General features: G+C 43.7%; 1 protein-coding gene across 1 annotated transcript; it reads right to left on the reverse strand.

Moving 5' to 3' along the window:
• Nucleotides 1–2,442: 2,442 nt before the first annotated feature.
• Nucleotides 2,443–11,834, reverse strand: LOC123162255 (copper-transporting ATPase PAA1, chloroplastic). The gene is made up of 17 exons (XM_044580030.1): nt 11,248–11,834; nt 10,440–10,493; nt 10,150–10,303; nt 9,692–9,766; nt 9,300–9,577; nt 8,849–9,079; nt 8,448–8,546; nt 8,174–8,323; nt 7,287–7,433; nt 6,002–6,052; nt 5,752–5,924; nt 5,331–5,463; nt 4,879–4,976; nt 4,445–4,682; nt 3,469–3,672; nt 3,257–3,337; nt 2,443–3,088 (listed from the first exon to the last, which is right to left on the reverse strand). Exons 1-17 carry the CDS (start codon nt 11,689–11,691, stop codon nt 2,840–2,842), a joined length of 2,859 nt encoding a protein of 952 aa, XP_044435965.1. The 5' UTR covers nt 11,692–11,834; the 3' UTR covers nt 2,443–2,839.
• Between the last annotated feature and the right edge of the window lie 1,714 nt (nt 11,835–13,548).

The following is a 13,548-nucleotide window of genomic DNA, read 5'->3' on the forward strand; positions in this document are numbered from 1 at the left end:
GCCGCGCCTCCAAGGTCGAGGCCACTGCTGCCGCACCCTCCGCCACAAGCCCAGCCAGCACCGTGCGCGCGGCCCGACCACCACGAGCCCATACACGATATGCAGCCGCGCCGCAACCGGGCGACGAACGCGAAGCAGCCGCCACGGGCGTGCGTGAGCTTGGTGTGGCTGGAGAACGGATAGAAGAGGAAGGAGAGCAGCCGCTGATAGAGAGAAGAGAAGGAGAGCAGCGCTGACGATGTGGGTTCGTGGGCTCGCTGGATGGATGAATAGAGGGAAGAAGAAGAAGAGCAGCTCTGTGCTAGAGGAATGGAGATGTGGAAGAAGAGCAACGCAATTGAGAGCTTCTCGGTGGGGATTTTTTTGTGTAGAATGCTTTTTTAGTGGCTGCACCGACCAGAAAGCTAAACTCAGCCGGATCCGGCGGCGGCTGGACTTGTAGGGGCTGCGGCGTCCTGCGTTGGGTCGAGGGCAACCGGATCCGGCGGCGGCTGCGGCTGGACTTGGGAAAAGAATGAACGGAGAAGGAGAGGCAACGAGGTGTTGCAGGCGGCGACATGGCCGGCGCAGCCGACGGAGATCGGGAACTCCTCGGGGGCGGTCGGCAGTGGACAACCGGCAAGAGCCGAGCCACGCGGAAGATAACCGCTGTCAACATGAATGGCTTACGAGCGAGGAGTCCATATACATGGCTGAAGGAGCGCCACCGAGGCTGCTTGTTTTTTTCTAGACCAGCCAACGTGTTAAGCTCGCGTGCACACGTGTTGACCGCAGTTCCTTTTCTTTTTTTACTCACAGACGAGTTTCACCAGATCAAAAAAGAATCCTGGAGCCACGCATGGCATCGGCCCCTTTTTCCTCGCCGGTTTCGTAGTTTATTTAGCGCCTTAATTAGCGGCCAGAGTTGAGTAAGAGGGCTCTTACATAATTACTCTTTACGTATTTTTTTTTTGCTTATAACCGTCTAAGCAAGCGCCGTGCATTGAAAATATGCACATAAGTTAGTACATGTACATCACATTGGTATTAGCACAGGGAAAGTAATAACAAAACTGCCCGCTCCAAGGAATTTGGCCAAAACAGAACTGTGTGCATGGCAGTGAAAGTAGTCACTATTCAACCATTTCAGATATTTCGTATTCCAACCAAAGTGCAAAATACAACGGACTATGAGCAAAACAATACACAATTTGTAGCATCAAGTCAGAGACAAAAAAAAAGGCAGAGGCAACCAATCTTCACAAGATTATAACTTTGAAATAGAGAAGAGAAAACCAACCGCGATTGTCGGGCTTACACAACATTAATCAGCAGTGCATGATCCGTCTTTCTTTTGTACCAGTGCCAATCCAGATTGAAAATAAACAACTCAGTAAAATCAGATTGAAGACGAAAGAAATCATATATAACCATGCATGTCCGTCGACGATGGTGGGAAGAAGGATAAACGGCAACACTGATAAGATGAAATGTTGAAATAAACGACGTCGACCTATTGGGTCTTGAGTCGTGGTTACAGTGTTAGAGGCATGTGTTATTTTTTTTCTTCCGTTGCAACGCACGGGCTCTTTTGCTAGTAATAATAATTGCTTGAAACTGACAATTAAACATTATTCAAAAATATCTTACTGACAATTGTCAAAACCTTTGACTAAAAAGGTTTGTTCCACCTCAAGTGATTAGTTACATTTCTAAGCACATATGATCTACATGTTCCCTGAGGGGTGCAAAGCAGGGCCCGATCCACCCCGCTAGTCAAAATAAATCTGGTTAGTTATAACCCCTTGCTTAGATTTAGGGACTCTGATAAGTGCCAAAGGTGTGGCACGAAGTGATCCTTAAAAAAAAGGTGTGGCACGAAGCAATTTCGCCCTGACATTTTTTGGTGGCAACTTTAGTTAACCGAGGATGATAACTTTAGTTGTGAAGCATGACAACTTTTTGTTTGGATGGCAAATTTCAGTTTTTTTGAGGGTTTTTTATGGCAATTTTAGTTATAAAAATGTGAGGGCAATGTTATTTCGTGTCACACATGTGGCACTTATCATTTGGGATTTAGTTTAGTTTAAACTAGTCTCCAGTTTTTGCGGGATGCCCGCTTGCATCGGCTCAACCCATGAGTGAGGGACGAACTAAGGGTTTCAAGAACATACCACTTGCTCATTTCTCATACACTAATTCTTTATTTAGCTACACGATAGGTAGATATATGATCTGCAAGCATGTATCAAGGTATTGTTTAGACTCGTACACACTAGAAACCTATATCAAGATGCTAAATGACATTTGAAGGTCATAGTCACATATAAACACACCATAACAGATGGAAGTACCACAAATTAATCATATATAAACACACCACAGAACATGAAAGTGACACAAAGTAATCAGTGGAGAAATATTTTTTATTGGCTGTTTACGGCCTCGATAATTTGCCATGTATGACTGGGTGGAACGGGTAGAACAGAATTAGCTTTTCCTACAACATGTCTAATTTTGACAAATTTTATGCATTGAATTTGCAATATCCGCACACTACAATTAAATTGGGCACAATATTACTACTACACTGATCAGCCAGTGAACTTTGTATTGTATCGTGGTGAGCATGTGATACTTCATCCACCCACAACAATTAATTAAATCGTGTGTCAAAAGTATGGTACCCTGTTGATAAGACCCAAGATCCGTCACTGGTTCGAGGACTTCTACATCACGTAATGTTTAAGACTCTTGGTGATTACAGTGTCATCAGTGTTTTTACTCACCTGTGGCTATGTGACTGAACTAGAATCAAATGTTCGTGAAGTAATAAGTATGTCGTCACTTCAAACTTCAGTCAGGTACTCCTCCATTTTGATGGATAACTTTGCTCTACCTCATCAGCTCCGTCTGACACACCAGAAATGGTGCTCTGAGGCTTTTGTCTGCTCTGAACATGATGCCTTGAACTCATCCTCGCCCTCAAAAGCAAGGAATTGGCCATCACGCTGACTGAACTAAAACCCATTAGTGCTCCAGCTATCGACGGGGTCAGCATCGTACCCGTCACTGGCAGCAATGCTCCAGCAGCAACGGGTAGCCCAACCTGCAAAGTATCGCATCATAACGAGGCCTCGCAAGCAGGATTCTGAGCAGGCATATATTTTTAATCTAAGTGTAACTTCTTTAAAACTGAGGTCCAACATTATCCTGGCAGTTCATAACTTATGAAACACCTGAGCAAGGCATAAAGAGACGAGAAAGGGAAACATACAATGTTATACAGAAAAGCCCACCAAAGATTTTGCTTCACTGTTCTCATGGTTTCTTTACTTAACTCTAAAGCATCCACAAGCTGCATCAAAGACCCATCAGCGCAGTTTATTAGAAAAAAGAAAGATGATACTAGCACAAAGAGGGAAGTAAAGTTCAATGAATTTGGCAATGGTGTCAGCAAGTAACTCCAAGCTGTCGTGAATGAATCACCTGAGATAACCTATTACCCATGAGAACAACTGAAGATACGTCACTAGCTGCACCAACACCTCCACCCATTGCGATTCCAACGTCAGCTAAAGCTAGGGCTGCAGCATCATTGATGCCATCACCAACCATCGCAACTAACTTGTGCTCCTTTTGAAGTTCAGATATGAACTTCTTTTTCTCATGTGGTTTAACTTCAGAAATCACCTGATACCATTTAATTATGTACACAAGTAAATCATACTGAAAAGGTAACAAAGGATAAACAAATCATGGTAAGAAAAGAATCCTAATGAATGAAAGAAACGTTTTTTCATGCTTCCCTTTGTGGCTGAAATGGTTTCAATCAAATAGATCTTTATGTTCGCTTAATAGTGCATGGGGATGAGAAATTGCTAAGACCAGATGAAATCAATTTACATATTAAAGCCTTTCAGCTTGCTGCAAGAATGCCATGCATAATCAAAAGCATGAATCCATTTCCTACAAAGATACAAAATAATATCATAACTTTATGACAAATGTTAATTATTTTTCTTTATGAAAAGTTGAACAGTGGTATTTACCATCTGAATTCATATTTTCAGGTAAAATAATAGGCAGAAAATTTATGCAGCATTAGGCTTCTAAAATTAATGATAACCAGCACTACCAGTGCACCTTCTAAGATGTACTCCCTCCGTCCCAAAATTCTTGTCTTAGATTTGTCTAGATACAGATGTATCTAAAACACTCAAATGTAACTAGATACATCAGTATTTAGACAAATCTAAGACAAAAAATTTGGGACGGAGGGAGTGTATAAATTGCATATTTTTTAGTCAGACAACAGCAGAAGAGGCAGCAAGCACCTGCAACATGTTCATTCTCGTACTTTGATGTCATATAGGAGTATTACAGAAGTTTGTAGTTTTACTACAGAACTATTCACCAGAAAAAGAATGTCCACATCGGTAAAGCAAAATTTAGTTGATATTACCTTGTCTAACTGAATGCCAACAACTGAAGCAACATTCATAGCAGCACTCTCCTTGTCCCCAGATAACATATACACACTAATTCCTTGCTTAGACAGGGCACTGATAACTTGATGAGAATCTTCTCTGATCTTGTCCTCAAAACAAATAAGACCAGCTAGAGTACCGTCAACTGCTACATATGCAACAGACTGACCAAAACTTTCTGCTTCAGGAAATGGGTCACGAACAACACCATGCCTGAGATATTGTCAAAACAATTGTTTACTAGTGAGCACAGTTCCTCGGTGTAACATAACAATTACACATGGAGCTGGTGTAATGAGCAGAAAATTGATGCAATAATCCAAACAAAGTTGTATTGCTAGAATGAGGAAAGATATATGTCCCTAGTACAAGTCTTAGCACAACAATTGAATAAATAATTCAAGTGTACCTCCTAATCCAGTCTACTGTCCCAACCGAAACCTGTTTCTCACCAATTGTAGCCACAGCACCAGACCCTGGTTCTTCCATAAAGGACCCATCCTTTGCCTGTAACAATATACATGGGAAAATGGTGAGCATATAAACACAATAAAATCTGCAGCTCTAATGGGGAATAAACTGTGCCATGAAACAGAAATATCAATTAGGTGATCTCATTTTATCATAAAAGCATTATCGAGCAGAATATGTCAATTATCAAGTTAAATGGCAAAGGGTGCAACATGTTTGTTTTCTTTCAACTCTGGTGCAAGGGTGGTTATGGACCTAATGAGATTCAGCCATGGTCTGAATTCAGGTAGCAGAACAGTTATCCTACAACAGCCATTGTAGTGTACCGAGGCAATTGGCACACTGAGGTCATTTTATCTCAGACTTGTTGAGCATTTCAGCTGTGAGTACCTTCATATTGATGCAATTGGCAGCCTGGGCAGCTTCCATGATCGCTTTTCCAAGTGGGTGGTTTGTATTTGATTCCACTCCAGCAGCCAAACTAAGAATGTCACCTTCTGTCCATTCATTGTTCCAGTAATCTCTGATGACAAAATATGGTTTATCAACAGGAAGATCAGGGAAATAAACTTCACTTCTGCTGCTGAGGGTGCATGAAGTGCATAAGTCACACATACGATTTAGAAAGGAAAAAACATTGCAAATTTCAGGGTGTCCCATCCTATTTCCAGCTATGTTTTGCAGTGAGTTTCAATTAAATGGGAAGTAAAAGTAACCACATAAAAATTCTAAATTATAACCAAGTACAACTATGAGGAAAGTAATTAGATACAACATACAAATTCAGTAAACAGAATAAGAACCACTTAACTTTGTATTTACACCTCCCTCGCTGTGAGAAGCTATTACTTTTGTCACTACAGGTTTCCCAATTGTTAAAGTTCCGGTCTTGTCAAACACAATGGCATCAACTTCCGCAAATTTCTCCAAAACATCCCCACCACGTAAAAGAAGTCCTCTCGTTGCACCTAACGAAGTACCAACCTGGAAACAGTGTATATGAATAATTGTTGACAGCATGTTTATTCAGGCAAAAGGGGCCATATCCTTTAGTTCCATACCAGCACTGCAGTGGGTGTGGCAAGACCAAGAGCACATGGGCAAGCAATTACCTGCACATGAAGATCAATACTGTTAACTGTTCAGAAAGTAGGGTAAATTGTAGGCAAGGAGAAGTTAAATTAGAAAAAAAAAACTATCCTGAGCCCTGAACTATGGTGTTTGGTCTGACTAGAACACTGAACTATAAAACCTTCTGTAATAGACCCTGAAGTTTCTAGAGTCATTTGTCCTAACTGGTTTTTGATGGTGGTTATGTATCCTGGGGTTTCTAAAAATGTGAACAATCATTGGTGTAAAGGATGTTAGAGAGTGAGAACCTGCAAATTTTCAGCCAAAGATGCAACCATTTGTGTCATGAACAAAAGAGAGAAAGATGTATCAATCCATCTCGTCTTTTTGGTATAGGATACAAATGATCATATTCTCTGATGCAAATTTTCAGCTCCTCATTTTATCAGTTATCCATTCACTACACCTACGAAATGTTTCACATTTTTCTGGAAAACACAAAAAGACGAGAACATCTATCTTCTTTTTTTATACATGGCAGAAAAACATGCATATTTTTTTATGAAACTCTGCAGGTTCTCATTTTATAGTATTCCATTCCATTGCACGTAAAAATGTTACTTCAAAGTTTAATATAAACAATGTTATAGTCTATGGTTTAAATCGGACCAAACACTATATTTCAAGGTTCATGATCATTAACATAAATGAAAACCAGAATTTAACATATATAATTGTTGGTGAGTTGTACTCCCTCCGTCCAAAAAAGCTTGTCCCAAGCTTGTCTCTCAAATGGATGTATCTAGCACTAACTTAGTGCTAGATAGATCCATTCGAGGGGACAAGTTTTTTCGGACGAAGGGAGTATAGACATATGTGAGGTACATAAATTTCTGACAGCTACACCTGTGCAACTCAAGTCTTCTTAACACTTAAAATGATAAATGTATGGGAGTAAAAGCATGATTAATCCAGTTACACCCAATGATCTTATTTCCTTTATAAGAAACTTATTTTTTTTAAGTTGAATCTTGAAATGAACCTACACTTATTCAACGTGCCTGCATTTCAAACAAACATGGCTGTTCTTCATGTCATTTATTTTGAAAGCTCAATAAGTAAATTTGGAATTAGACCCTTTTTTCTCTCAAGACAACACCATTCAAAGGAGTTTGCAGTTTACACTACCATATGCTACTTTAAGCAAAACATTACTCTTTATTCAAAGTAAATAGACAGAATAAGATTGTTAAACATGCGTTCCTCGGATCATACCAGAACACTGCAAGAAAGCTGCAAAGCCAGAGACATTGCACTTCCCTGCTGGATAGCAGCAGGTACAAATTGTGAACCAAAAATACTCCAGAACATAAAGGTAGCAGAAGAAAGCGCCATAACGCCATATGTAAAGTTCCCGGCAACCTGTTATGTATAAAATAATTGACACAATTAATCATAGTAATACAGTACCTAAACCTATAACTAATTCAGGCTATGATATGGTAAGTGGATAAAAATATCTCTAAGATTGTTGTAACTGATCAAAGATCCATCAGCAGTGACCAGGACAAAGACAGTAGAGGATGGTGTAACAAATGCCCTATGCGGAAACATATAAAAGAGCTAATACTAATTATCTAAGACTCCGTTCCCAACAAGGGACAAAATCAAGGTTCCTATTGGGTTCATACCGTTTGCTATGGTAGTCCTGCATTATAAACAGACCTTAATAAAAAATAGAATCAATATTTCGAGTGATCAGGAACTTAAAAGTAGAATACAGCAGTAAGTGCACGCATCGTCTGAACCAAGAAATGTTTTGAACATATGTCTAAGTGCTAAACAGGCTCAAGTATCTACTGGAAGATACATTTTTACTAAATTGCTAATTACAATCTTGCCTAGGTCAAATAAAAATTACAGAAAGTAGTCAATGAGCCATATTCCGTAATTATTTAGTCCACACAAAGGGTCCATATGTGGAACTCATGCACTAAACTGAACATCGCGTCCACATACAAAATGCTTATGTGTACATAATTGCGATGGACATCATGATAAAATAGAATAATTCAGCATTATATCAGACATTCCACACTAATTTAGTAGTTCTCATAGAGTTGATCCCAGAGTCTCAGTTCCAAATTCAAGGACAAATATACCTTGTCAGCTAATCGTTGAACAGGGGCTTCCCTTGTCTGTGCTTCTTCCACTAAGTGAAGTATGTCAGACATGACAGTCTCACCGCCAGGTCGTCGAACTTCAACTGTTAGTTTACCGTTTAAGTTAATGCTTCCCGCTGATACTTCTGCCTAACAAAGGAAAAAAGAATCAACACCATACTCATGCTAATGTTCAGATATTACCTGAATTCAGTGAGAGAGAAGGCACCACTATCTCCACATAAGACAATATTAGGTGGTTCAGAAAACATACCCCTGCAATCTTAGTTACCGGCATAGGTTCACCTGTCAAACTTGACTCGTCAACTGTACTTCTTCCAGCTTTCACAAGTCCATCGGCTGGAATGCGGTCCTGGACAGTGCATTATAGCAAACATTATACTAATAGGATAATAGCATGCGATCATACACGAGCTACCCCTGATGGCTATAACCACATAAACAAAGTTCTATGTGGACCTATGACAAGAACATAACATCATGCACTTGTACCTGTATATGTTGTTATGTTTACTCATTAATGCACAAGCTAATAACATGCCAAACTTCTATAAATGCTAAGGCAGGAAGCAACAAAACTATGACCCATAAAAAAACATGTGTAAACACTTCTATTAATATGTGTATTTGTCTGTGTGACTTATATTTACTCACCCCAGGCAGCACTAATATGTAGTCCCCAACAGCAAGAGTACCACATGGGACCTCTGTGAATGATGATTGCTCAGCATCATTACCCACCATTAGGCGTGCTTTTGATGGAAGTATATTGAGCAATCCAGTCATATCACTAGCAGCTTTTAGCTTGGCCCTCTGCTCAAGATTCTTCCCTAGAAGAACAAAAGCTATCAACATAATTGGTTCCTCAAAAAATGTCTTCCATCCCTGCAAGACAATCAATTGGTATAAAATAACTACCAAAATAGAGCAGTTGCAGAATTAAATGGAACCTGAATTATGACTTTGCTCAACAACATCTGCAGAGCAGAGGCAATGATGCAGTTGTGGTAAGGTCAAATTCCTGGTTCTTCTAGTTTGATGTATCTGAGCTCATGCATGCAACTATACAACAATGTAATCCTTCCAGGAAGAACGTAGGAGGTACCAGTTTTGGAATGAAGGCTGCAACTGAGCTGACAGCAAAAGATGACAGAGCACCTAAACCAACTAACGTATTCATGTTTGGAGAACCCTTGAATAGACTCTTTAATCCATCAACAATTAGCCTTCGTCCAGGCCCAATAAATGTAAATATTGAGAGAGACAAATGGAATCCAGTGGAATGAAACATGTGCATCAATGGTGCATTAACTCCAAAGAGATGAGAAATATGTCCCAGTAGGCAAACAGCACATAGTGCCCAAGATACAGCAAGTTCTCGACCTAAAATAGAAACCAATGCCATGTTAATCATAGGTCACCTTTTTAACATAGAAAAGACTCAAACTTGGACAATGCTCATAGGGGTATTTAATTGCCAATGTGAGTTAAGTTTACCACTTTGCTTCAAATTTTGCAGTTTTTCGCCCATCTTTCTTTCAAAAACATTCTGTGAACTGACTTTCGAAGAATCTGCAAGTAGAATAGACAGTTGCATGAAACTGGATATACTGGAGGGCAAAAGCAGATAAAGTGAATGACAAAGCAATTTCATCTGTCTTGCATTACATAGCATAATGTAACAACGGGACTTTGAGATATATCCAGCTAAAACAATAGGCACTGGACCTCTAAAGCACCATTCATAGATCTTGCATGTACAAACCACTGAAATGCTTAAGCAGCATGCCCAGTCAACTTCTATTGAGGAACCTATCCATCAGCAGATTTTGCACATTAGGGACAACTAGCAATTCTCTAAGTTCTAAACCATTGTTCAAACAGTCCTCAACACATCCAATTAAATGGTATTATATCAGTCTCGCGACACTACATTATCAATTGTAACAGCTTACCTCGCTGGCTGGATTTGTACCCACATGTTGTCAACTGGCTAGCAAGCTTCTCACCCAACTGCAGTTTCCAATCCTGTACAGCTCTATCTTCCGGCACAGCCCACACAACTGCCATCTCAGTGGCAAGGTTGACAGTTGCGGACACCACCTGGGACTGCAAACACAAGCACACTGGCTTACAAAAACAGCTAGTGAACTAATAAACACCACGCCGGAAAGCAGCTCTGAGCCAGTGAGACACTCCGAGGCGACTCACCTCATTCTCTTTTTTTTTATTGCGAATAACTCACCTCATTCTCCAGAATGCGTTTAACGCTTGCTGCACATCCCCCACACGACATCCCCTGCAATCAAAAGTTCAAACCCTCAAATGGCTAATGTAGTCACAGATTACATAGTAGTACTAGAAGAAAACATAATTCCCACAACGGCGTGAGAAGTTTCACCATGCAACTATTAACTATAGCATATATAGAACTGAAGTACCATTATTACTAGCATAACGCCCGTGCATTGCTACAGAACCACAAATATGATTCAGTCGTATTGGATTAGTACTACTCCCTCCGTTCCGATGAATAAGGTGTATTTCGTTCCATTAAGACAAGACTTTGACCAACAATTACTCTTTTAACATTTGATTTATGTGATACAAAATCACTAATCATAGCAAAGTACTTTTAAATACAAATCTAGTGACACAAATTTCATGTCATATAACCTTGTATTTATGGAGGGTCAAATGAATGTCTTAACAAAACAAAATATGCCTTAATTTTAGGAATGGAGGGGGTACTGCAGAGAAGAAACCCAATCAAGCAGTCAACACCACACCTGCGAAACTGCGGCGGCCATGGGAGCACCATTGCAAGATATATTTTATTTTTTTGAAATCGAGGGGTGTGGTAAGTTCTAGATGAATGAGGGAGATTGAGGTGGAGTGAGGGAGTGAACTCACACCACCAACAACTCCAATGAATAGCAGAGAAGTAGATATAGTCTCTACTATAGCAGCTAGAGTGATTCCATCTAAGGGGGAAATTTTTCTGGGACGTGGAAATGGGAGGTAAACATTTTCAATTCCCAAGACATACATACCCCAACGTCAAGGATTATGGTATCGGCTTCCAGCCCTGACGCTTCCTCTGCCACCGCCGTCCCCTGGGAAGCACGCGGCCGCTTCCAGCCATCGCCGCCTCCATCATCGCCGCCCCCTTCATCTCCATTCCCCCTACCGCACCCGCCGCCGGGAGGACCGGTCGACGCAAGGGGGGAAGCCGAGACGCTCGCGAACCAGCGGCGAGGACCCGCGCGCGGGGCGGCCGGGCCGCGGAGCGCTAGGCGCGCGAGCGAGAGGAGGAGCACGTCGCCGTTCACGGCGAAGCGACGCTGCGCGGAAGCGGCGAAGACAGGGGCGCGGCCGAGTGGGGCCGTGAGGGGGCGGCCGCGGAGGAGGATGTTGTGCGGGGACGAGGCGGGGAACGACCTGGAGCGGGAGGAGATAGCCCTGGAGATGGCGAGGAGGGGCGTGGCCGGGTCCATCCTCGGGAAGCTTCTAGAAGGGTCTACGCAGCGGCGGCAGCATGCGGCGGCTCGGGCACTGCTTTGCTACTGCCGTTGTGTGCGCGGCGGCGTCGACTGCCGGAGGTAGCGGGGATTGTAGCAGGCCCGTACCCGTACGGCGAGGAATTTGGATATTTGCAACTCTATTTTTAGGAGATAGCATAAATTCATCCTCAAATTTCACTTCGGTCACTAGGCTTAGAAAATACCCGAAATACGGTCATCAAAGTCACACATGAACACCGACGATGACCATGTAGCGTATTGTCTGTGTCGGCGTTCTGGGAACGGGGTCACCAGACTTGTCTGTTTGCCACCTGCGGCGTGGTTCAAGGGACGGCCCAGCACGGCTCATCTTCATCATCACGAGCTCAAGACCCTCGCGAGGGACTAAGCCTCGCGGGGCGGACAACACGAGGCTTCCTCAGGCACGGCCTCGTCAGGCTGGCTCGCGAGGAGACGGAGAGATCAAGGCGGGGTACCTCACGAGGTGCCCATGACGCAAGCCATGACGATAAAGGGCGCCAGGCGGGCGCCAGCCCGCGCAGTGTCCTCCTTTCCTCTTTGGTGCAAAGGGAGCAAGCGCAGGCAAGAGCATCAAGCAGAGGCATCCGTTTCGGTGCAACAAGACCAAGACCGTCGCAACGGCAGGAAAGAGGTCATTGTGAAGCCCAAGTCGGTGTCACCACCAGAGCCTTTGACAGGCAAGGACCAACTTTAGTCAGGATAAGTGTACTAGATGTTCCCCTTCAAAATGGCCAATTGTTGGCGCCCTTACCGCTCAATATTGGGAAGAGGGCCCAGGGCCTTCGTCTATAAATAGGACTAGCCACCCCAGGGTAGAGAGATAAAAAAAAGATCAATCAGAGAGAGAGAAGCGACTGAACCCACTCGAGCAGTTCATCGCACCACCTCAAGAGCATACCCTCGCGAGGCTGTTCTTCCTTGTATTGTTCATCATCAGCCCAAGAGGGAATCCACACACCACAAACTAGAGTAGGGTATTACACCACAATGGTGGCCCGAACAAGCATAAACCTTGTGTCTTTTATGTTGTTCCTTTCATAGCTTAGATCCTAGCGAGGCGGCGAGGCGCAGGTAGGTAGAGGGTGAGATCTCCGCGTGCACCCTAGTGTTCGAACCTAGAGGGTCTGCCGGAACCCGAAATCCGACATTTGGCGCGCCAGGTAGGGGTGCGCCGGAGCTTTCCCTTCCGTCGACCCGCTCTCCGCCGACACCGCGATTCACCCTGCGATGAGCAGCGCGCCGCTCGCTCCGGTCATCGCGACCCTCCTGGGCGGCTCGCAGGCGCCACCTTCAGGCCGCCGCGTCAAGCCATTCGTCCGCCAGGTCGGCGCTACCTCCACGCGGCAGGGGGCTCCCTCAGGTCGATCGACGCCCAAGGCCAATCTGGCCTTCAGCTCGAAGGACCACCCCTCCAACTCAGCCTGCTCGGGCGCGCTCCCAATGCTGTGCACCCACACCATCTGCCAGGTGGTCGTCACTAGGGCTCTCATCGACGGCGGCGCGGGCCTCAGTGTGCTCTCGATTGAGGCCTTCGGCCTCCTTCACATACCACCGGAGCGGCTTCAACCCAGCCGGCCCTTCTTGGGCGTCGGAGGCGGGTCATCCAGCTCCCTGGGGCAGATCCGCCTCCAAGTAACCTTCGGCACCTACGACAACTTCCGCACCGAGCTCATCGACTTCGACATCGCCCCCATCGGCCTCCCGTACAACGCCATCCTCGGCTACCCAGCGCTGGCCCGATTCATGGCCACAACTCACCCAGCATACAACCTCATGAAAATGCACGAGAGCAGCGGCGTCCTCACCGTG

The sequence above is a fragment of the Triticum aestivum genome, chromosome 7B (genome assembly GCF_018294505.1).
Source record: "Triticum aestivum cultivar Chinese Spring chromosome 7B, IWGSC CS RefSeq v2.1, whole genome shotgun sequence".
Lineage (NCBI taxonomy): Eukaryota > Viridiplantae > Streptophyta > Magnoliopsida > Poales > Poaceae > Triticum > Triticum aestivum.

Coding starts and splice junctions, on each gene's coding strand:
- LOC123162255 (XM_044580030.1), bottom strand. CDS start 11,691: ATGGACCCGGCCACGCCCCTCCTCGCCATCTCCAGGGCTATCTCCTCC. Junction 9,578..9,691: donor GCAAAATTTGAAGCAAAGTG/GTAAACTTAACT, acceptor TTTCTATTTTAG/GTCGAGAACTTGCTGTATCT. Junction 5,464..5,751: donor GAGGGAGGTGTAAATACAAA/GTTAAGTGGTTC, acceptor TTTTGTCATCAG/AGATTACTGGAACAATGAAT.